This window comes from Trichechus manatus, unplaced genomic scaffold (genome assembly GCF_000243295.1).
Source record: "Trichechus manatus latirostris isolate Lorelei unplaced genomic scaffold, TriManLat1.0 scaffold00026, whole genome shotgun sequence".
In the NCBI taxonomy this organism is placed as follows: Eukaryota; Metazoa; Chordata; class Mammalia; order Sirenia; family Trichechidae; genus Trichechus; species Trichechus manatus.
The window spans coordinates 3,386,034-3,394,963 of NW_004443962.1; the positions used below are offsets into that span (position 1 = coordinate 3,386,034).

General features: G+C 49.2%; 1 protein-coding gene across 1 annotated transcript in view; it reads right to left on the reverse strand.

The window, feature by feature from the left end:
* Positions 1–8,930, reverse strand: part of TMEM44 (transmembrane protein 44) — a 47,080-nt gene that overhangs the window by 20,899 nt on the left and 17,251 nt on the right. Inside the window, exons 7-10 of the mRNA XM_023728717.1 lie at positions 7,868–8,017; positions 6,947–6,970; positions 5,203–5,307; positions 1,039–1,200 (exon numbers count right to left, since the gene is read on the reverse strand). Coding sequence (XP_023584485.1) covers positions 1,039–1,200; positions 5,203–5,307; positions 6,947–6,970; positions 7,868–8,017 — 441 coding nt within the window. The remainder of the gene's footprint in view (positions 1–1,038; positions 1,201–5,202; positions 5,308–6,946; positions 6,971–7,867; positions 8,018–8,930) is intronic.

Consider the following 8,930-nt stretch of genomic DNA (forward strand, 5'->3'; position numbering starts at 1 on the left):
CCTCCTCCAAAAAGGCTCATGGGGTGAGGGGTGGGGTGGGGCTTCCTCAGAGATCTACAGAGGCTAGGGTTGGCCAGGGACGCAGAGCCAGGCAGGACTTAGGTCGGTCCCGGACACATGACAGGGTGAACAATCTGCTGTCTGGACCTACATCTTCCACTAATTAACCACGTGGCCTCAGAAAGAGACTTACCCTTAGAGTCTCAGTTTCCCAATCTATAAAAGGGGGTGATAATCCATGCCTTGCGTCCTTTGAAGGGGTGTCGCGAGACCCGGATGTAAACGTCTGGACGCATGAGAAAAACGGCCACTAGGACTGGACCCCACGTGAAGCAGGGCTCCAGCCCTCGATGGGTTAAGTGCAGTCCCATGTGAGGGTCAGCCAGACAGGCAGCTCACCTGAGCAGGATGCTGGAAGAGAACCTTCAGGGCAGCCCCAGGGCATGGTGAGGGTGAGGAGTGGAGGAGCAAGGGTGAGACAGGGTGGGATGAAGGGGCAGCATGGTGCGGAAGACATACAGAGGCTTCCCAGGCAACGAGAGAGAGAAATGATGGAAATTCCTCAGGGCCTGTGATAGTTAAGGTTGTGTCAACTTGGCTGAGCCACGAGTCTCAGTGGTCTGGCAGTTATGTAATGATGTAGTCATCCTCCATGATGTGATCTGATGTGATCAGCCAATCAGTTGTAGGGGGAGTTTCCTCGGGGATGTGGCCTGCATCCAATATATACGGATGTTCTGGAAAATCCTGCTTGCTTGCTCTGGATCCTGCATCTGCCTCGTCACCATCTGACCTCTGGTTCTTGAGCCAGTGGCCTGCCGTCTCACCTGCTGATCTTGGGTTTGTCAGCCCTTGCAGCTACGTGAGTCAGAAGAAGCCTCTAGCCTGACACCTGACTCATGGACTTGGGACTTGCTCATCTCTATGACCATGTGAACCATTTCCTTGAGATAAATCTCTCTCTCTCCATATATATATATACACTTCACTGGTTTTGCTTCTCTAGAGAACTCAGCCTAAGACAGAGCCTGACCACACCTGAGTCACCAGAGAAAAGAAGTTTTCAAATGTCCCACGCCGAGGTAGGGGCAGTTGATCCCTGTGACCCCGGGCACCTTGATGAGGCTCAGCCTGAAGGAACTGGCAGTTCCAGCATCTCTTGGATTCTCTCTCCTGAGGACCAGTGCCCAGGAGGGGCTGCTGGGAAAACAAGTGAGCTGTCATTGCCCCTGTCCAAATGGCTCTCAAAACAAGTTACATATCAATGCATCTTGCCCACTGGGAACCGACTTTGCCACATGGCGACCCCATGCACAACAGAACAAAATACTGCCCAGACCCATGCTATTCCCATAATCTGTTCGAATTTCACCATTGTTTTCACTGGCTGGTTTTTGAAGTAGATTGCCAGGCCTTTCTTCCTAGTCCATTTTAGCATCATAGCAACACGTAAACCTCCACTGACAGACAGGCGGTCACTGTGCATTAGGTGCATTGGCCAGGAATTGAACCAGGGTCTCCTGCATGGAAGGTAGGAATTCTGTCACGGAACCACCACTGCCTCAATAAAAAAATAGCAATCATTTATCAAGTGCTTACTTGGTGTTGGCCATTAAGCCAAGTGACAGGCAGTACAGCATAGTGATCAAGGCCACAAGCTTGGATAAGACAGGTCTGAGTCCTGGCTCTACTACTCACAAACTGTGTGACCTTAAGCAAGGTGCTTAACCTCTCTGTGTCCCATCTTCCTTATCTGTAAAATAAGGCTAAGAGGGTTGGCTGTGAGGATTACATTAATCTATGTAAAGCACTTAAGGAGCTCTGGTGGCGCAGTGGTTAAGCAGCCAGCTGTTAACCAAAAGGTGGGCGGTTTGAATCCCCCAGTCTCTCTGCTGCAGAAAGATGTGGCAGTCTGCTTCCGTAAAGATTACAGCCTTGGAAACGCTATGGGGCACTTCTACTCTGTCCTATAGGGTCGTTACGAGTCAGAATCGACTCAGTGGCAGTGGGTTTAAGTGTTAGCTTTATTTACACACAGCCTGGCAAGTAGTTTGCCCTCAGTCAATAGACTGCACTGGGAATGGTGCCACGGAAGCCGTGTGGGGTGGTGGCCAGCCATGGCTGTGCCACGGGGCTCAGGCTCACTGTAGGAGCCGTCTCAGAGACGTCTCTCGCCCTCTGGTGGACACAGAGGGAAGAGGCAGAGTGTAAGTATTTGGAGGCTGTTCCTCAGCAGGAATCCACTCAGGATTCAGGGAGCAGAAGGGTAAAGTTAATGCAACATTGCCCTGTTATTTTCCAGAAGTCTCAGGGTTTGAAGATGTATGGTGCACAGCTTTGGCTAGATGCTGCCCAAGCTCCCTGACTTTCCTGAAGGCTTCCCCCGCCCCCCCACCTGCTCATCTACTCTCCCATCAGCAAGAGGGATTCATGGCTGGAAAACAAAACAAAACAAAACAAACTAGTAACCATCAAGTAGATTCCGACTCATGGTGACCCCACGTGTGCAGATTAGAACTGTGCTCACAGGGTTTTCAAGGCTGCGACCTTTCAGAAGCCAGGCCTGTCTCCCGAGACACTTCTGGGAGGGTTTGAACCAACAACCTTTTGGCTAGTAGTCAAGCCCTTAACCATCTGCGCCACCGGGACTCCCTGCTGGCCGAAGTGGGCTCTTAATTTCAAGAGCATGCTCTGAGTGTCTCTAGCTTCACTTGGAGCACACACAGAGTTATCTGCACCCAGTTTCCAAGGAACAACAACACAGAGGAAGACCTCTCTCTCCAGCCGAAACACTTTGCGCACCACTGAGTCCTACGGGCAGCTCATCAGGAGCCGCTTCCCCCTCCAGCTCTGTGTTCAAAGCACACCTTTACCAAGAGCCCGCGTCACACCAGGGTCTAGGCACTGGGAGTAAGTGAGAGAAGACAGACAAAGCGCTTTGGAGTTCACATCCTAGCAGGAGGAGACAGATCACAAGCAAGAGTAATAATAGTGCTAAGTGCTTTGCAGAGAATTGAAATAAGGTAGTTCCTGAGTGGTGTAAACATTTAAGGTGCCCAGATGAAAAGGTTGGAGGTTTGCGTTCACTCAAAGAGGCCTCGCCAACTACTTCCGAAAAATCAGCAGCTGAAAACTGTATGGAGCACAGCTCTACTCTGACACACATGGGGTCGCCATGAGTCCGGATTAAATCGATGGCAACTGGTAATCTGATAGGGGGGCAGAGGCTTCTTCTGACTGGGTGGTTGGGGGGAAAGGCCTTTTGAGAAGGTGACATTTAAGCTGAAGTCCCAAAGACAAGAAAGAGGCAGCTGTGTAAAAAAGCAGGAGGAAGCGCATTCATGGCAGAGGGATGGAGAGAAATGCTACACGGCTACACAGGAGAGAAGAGGCAGAGAGAAGAGGAAGATAGAGAGCAAGGGCCTGGGCTCGTAGGTCTGGGAAGTCTTGGTAAAAAGTTTAGATTGCATTCTGAGTGAAATGGGAAGCCGGGGGAGTGTTTTCAAACCAGAGAGAGACAAGATGCCATTTACACTTGGAGAAGATCCTTCTGGCTTCCGGGTGCAGATGGCTGCGGGTGAAGCAGGAGCAGAAGTGGAGAGGAAGACCCACTAGGAGGATGGTGGACAGGAGATCTATTATAAAGGTAGTTCTGTAGTTACAGGGAGCCCCGGTGGCGCAGCGGTGAAGCGCTCACCTGCCAACCAAAAGATCAGTGGTTTGAACCCACCGGCCGCTCCTCCGGAGAACGATGTGGCAGTCTGCGTCCGCAAAGATTACTGCATTGGAAACCCGATGGGGCAGTTCTACTCTGTCCTATAGAGTTGCTATGAGTCAGAATTTGACTGGACAGCAATGCGTTGGTAGTTACAAGACTTGCAAATGGATTGGATGGGCATTTAGTGAAGGGGGAAACCCTGAGTGGTGCAAACAGTTAAGGGCTTGGCTACAAACCAAAAGGCTGGCGTTCAAACCCACCCAGAGGTGCCTCAGAAGAAAGGCCTGGCAATCTACTTCTGAAGGGTCACAGGCTATGAAAACCCTATGGAGCGCAGTTCTACTCTGACACACGTGGGGTCACTGTGAGTCGGAATCAACTCGATGGCCACTAGTCTTCAGGTTTTAGGGGAAGAGAGGAATTCTGGCTTGAAGAACTGCAAGGACAGTGGTGTGGTTTACTACGATGAGGAGGGCGGGGAGGGGAGTCGGTCCGGGCCTGAGCAGCTGGAATTGTTTGGCTATGGTAAGTGGGAGATGCCACGTGGTGATGGGGGGCTGGGCAGCCAAGACTGGAACCGAGGGGAGAGGGAGAGACTGGAGACACAAACCCCGGACGTCAGCCAAGAGTTGGTATGTAAAGCTCTGGGCTGGGATGAGGACCAGGACAGAGCCTGGGGGCACTCCAACTTTAAAGCCCATCTTAAGAGGAGGAGCCAGCAGAAGTGTGAGGGTGGCAGAGACCAGGAGTGTGGAGGCCACAGAAACCCAAAGAAGCTAGTGGCCAACTAAGTTGCATCCCAGTTAGAACAGAAATGACCACTGGATTTAGCAATTTGAAGGTCACTGGTGATCTGGACCAGGACAGGCTTAGTGAATGGTGAGGATGCGCAGGGTGAACGTTTTCATCTCTTTTCCTGTTTTCTCCAACCCTCTTTCTGTTGTGGAGCCAGGTGGGCAGGTCAGGAACCTGCGAGTCATCCTGGAGCCCTCCCCCTCCCTCACCCCACAGCCTCACACCCTCCACGGCTCTCCCTCCCAACTCTCTGTCGACTCCGTCTCTGCTCGTCCACCTGCTTCAGCTTGGTTTAGGTCTCACTGCCGCCCTCCTGGACTTAGCGCAGTCCCCTGCTGACCGCCCTGCTTCTAGTCTCCACTCTCCCCAGTCCGCTGTCCACAGTGCCAGCGCGACGACTCTAAAATGCATGTCTGACTGAGTCTTTGGTACTGAAGCCTTTCCTGGCTCTGATCACCTTTGGGATGACAGCAGCCAGACCCTGTGGTGTGATGATCTGTCCCTCGCCTCCTTTCTACCCTTATCTCCCCTCTGTCTGTACACCATGGCCTTGGACAGCTACCTCCTCTTTTTACATACTTCCCTGCCTCATCCTGCCCATGCCTCGGCTAAAGCATCACCTCCTCCAGGAAGTCTTCCAGGATTGCTCCCAACCTTCTGGACACCTGGCTGTGGCCCAGGCTGCTCACCTGCTGCACGGGCTCAATGGTCATCTCCATGTAGTGACTGATGACTCCCATTGTCCTGAGTGACTTGTAGTTTGGTAACGTGGTGAGAGGCACCCAATCCGGATTCTTTTATGTGGAGACAGTGAGACAGAAAGGGGAAGTCTTAAAGTCAGCAGGCATTTTGAAAACAGAAGGTCCCATTTTCTTCAAAATAACCCCCAAAGTATTTGGTCTATTGCTTTCCAGTACATTTCACTTTCTGCTTCATATACAATGTGCCCTCTCTCGCCTTCTAGACTGTGACCTCCTTGAGGTCACAGTAGGTCAGTGGTCCCCAAACTTTGCTGCACAGTGGAATCACCTGGGGATCTTAAGAAAAAACAATTGATGCTTAGCTTCTATCCCCTGACATTCTGATTTAACTGGAATAGGATGTGACCTGGGCAGTGGCTATTTTAAAAGCACCCAGGTGGTTCTAATGTGCAACAGAATTTGGGAACCACTATAGTAGGTGAGGAGCCCTGGTTAGTGGTGCAGTGGTTAAGAGCTCGGCTGCTAACCAAAAGGTCGGCAGTTCGAATCTACCAGCCGCTCCTTGGAAACCCTATGGCACAGTTCTACTCTGTCCTATAGGGTCACTAGGAGTCAGAATTGACTTGATGGCAGCAGTGGGTTTGGTTTGGTAGTAGGTGCTAAATGAATGCTTTTGTAAAGCAGTGGTTCTCAAACTTTAGTGTGCACCCACTAGCACCCAGGGGGCTTGTTAAAACAGATTGCTGGACCCCACCTTCAGTTTCTGGTGGGGCCCTATAATTTGCATTTCTAAGAAGTTCCCAGTTGATAGGCTTCGAGAACCATCTCTATAAAGGATTACTGAAAAGAATTCAAAGGTGGCGACTTCCTCCCTTCAGAATGCTAAGACATACAGAGCCCCCTTTAAATGTTTCAGCTCCTTTTCTGGGATACAATTTCCTAACAGTTGCTAGAATGGAATAAACATCATTCTACATTAGTCGTCATGGGAACTTGAATCTTTGGTCCAAGCATCTATACAAATAGCTTTGCCTTTGCCATAGGAAGTAGCTTATACACTAGTATCTTTCACTTTGTTAACCTTAATTCCACAATCTGATTACATTGTTAAGCCTCGAACATTTGGATGAGCAATTTTGCTTTTTATCTGATTGCGCGCCACCATGTCTTCCTCCCCAGCCAGTGGGCCTGGTTCACTCACGGTGCACCTCGTTCCCACTCTTCGTAATAGGGACCTATGGTAGTGAGGAGCCTGGGTAGCAGGTAAGACTCACCCCCCAAAAATATCTTAGAAAAGAAGGAGTCACCTATGTTCAAGTCCTTACAAGATCTCTCATGTTATGAGGTACTTTCTCAATTATTTTAAACCAAGAACTTTTTGATGAAGACAAATCACCTCGATCAGAGTTAAGTTCCGGCTACTTATAGAGGTCACCTGATTAAATCAGTAAAAGCAGGCGACACACACATTTACCCCACATGTATGGACTGTTACTGGCGGTCTGACCTCATAACTGTACGCGTTGGCTGTTACTGCAAAGAACACTTCTAAAGATCAACTTTTTAACAATCCAGAAAAATAAAACTGAAAGAGGAAATAACAACTGAGAAAGCAATACAGTAAGCAGTTACACTGTAGTGCCCACAGATGGCAAACGGGTCCCTGTGACTGAGAAGAATGTTCAGAGACGGCCTCACACAGATTCACAAAGTGCTGCACCGAACAGCTTACCATGAAGATGAAGCTTCTGGAAAACTGTGTTAGATGGATGCCCGTGAGAGCCGGAATGAGGATTTTTTATGAAATACAAGATTGAAAAAAAATCACGATTCCTCAATTAGTATACTAATTTATGTAGCATATAATTATAATTAAATAAGTTTTTTTTAATGAAATATAAAATCAGAAAAAGCACGATTCCTCAATTAGGATATTAATTTATGTAGTATATAGTTATGAGTAACTAAATTATAAAATGGAGCCCTGGTGGCACAGTAGTTAAGAGCTCAGCTGCTAATCAAAAGGTTGGCAGTTGGAATCCACCAGCTGCTCCTTGGAAACCCTATGGGGCAGTTCTACTCTGTCCTATAGGGTCGCTATGAGTCAGAATTGAATCGACAGCAGTGGGTAATGGGTAAATTACAAAATAGCATAAGCGGGCGTTTGACTAATTGACATCATTTTAAAAAAAAAAAACAGTTGCATGGAGTCAGCTCCAAATCATGGCAGCCACATGTGTCAGAGTAGAACTGCGCTCCAAAGGGTTTTCAATGGCCGATTTTTCAGAAGTAGATTGCCAGGCCTTTCATCAGAGGAGTCTCTGGATGAACTCAAACCTCCGACCCTTTGGTTCGAAGTCGAGCATGTTAACCCCTTGCAACCACCCAGAGACTCTACTGACATCACTAAATAAATTTATTAATTGATCAAAAAAACTTTTTTAAAAATCTTATAATTGGGAAAATGGAGAATCCGATTATACTCAGTGTCATCTCAGTTTTGGGCATAAATAGCAGTTTTTTAAGGTGGCCAGCTGGTCAGGTGTGGAGTGACCCCTAGGATTCTCGGACCCCTGCCCCTCGAGCCCACAGCTCTGTCCACTACATGTCAGAAAGCACGTTGGTAGGGCCGGAAGTTTCCAGCCCGGGAGACCTTCTTCTTGCTCTGCACCTCCTGGCTTCCCTCCTCATCCTTCTCTGCACAGGTCAGAAGGGCTTGGGTGTCGGGGCTCTCTCTGGCTTCAGTGGCAAGTCCTAAGACCCGCCTCATCTTGCTCTTCATCACACAGGAAAGGAAAATGACCTGAGATGGTGGAAGTTAAGGTAAAAGGAAGCAGAGCGCTGTCAGCCGCCCAGCCCTGCCCTCACCTCTCCACCCCGTGGCCACCTGGAGTCCAGCCACCAGGCAGCCCCACTCTGCCTGTCTCCCTCGAGGTTCTCAGCCTGCCCCATGTTGTCCTGTATGGGTCTGGCCCCCAGAACAGACACAAGCTCATCTGAGGGCAGGGCCAGGTCTCACTTTATGTCCTGTCTCCAGGAAATTATCAAATAAGCAAGGTAAGCATGGGCTTACTTGTGCTTGCTTACTAATCTGTAATGAACAATTTCACATTTTTTCACCACATCAAAGATTCTGCTTCTAGGTATGGCTGGCATCTGTCTCTCTCTCAACCCCACAGCACATTCCTACAGAATCAAAGCCTCTTTTCAAAGTACCATCCCTGACGGGGCCGGATGACTCAATCAGCAGGGTAAGCACGGGCTTACTCGTTCTTACTTACTACTCTGTAGTGAACAATTTCATATGGGTTTCACCTTGATGTGATGTGGTAAAACCCATGTGAATTGTTCACTACAGAGTAGTAAGTAAGCACAAGTAAGCCTGTGCTTACCTTGTTTATTGGATAATCTACCCCTGCCTGTCCCCTACAAGGGCCCAGTACCCAGCAAGACACCACCCCTCAAAAGCACTTGGTAAATAGTTGTTAAATAAACAAAAACATTTTGAAAAACGTCTTTCTCGAAGGGTCTGGCTTACAGAGACAGCGCATGAGAAAATCGCAGTCTCTGGACTATTTCTGTGGAAGTCACAGGTTACTCACGCACCCCCACCCCACTCGCACCAAGAGCACAGCACAGCCGTCGCCCCATCCCCACCCCACTCGCACCAACAGCACAGCACAGCCGTCGCCCCGTCCCCACCCCACTCGCACCAA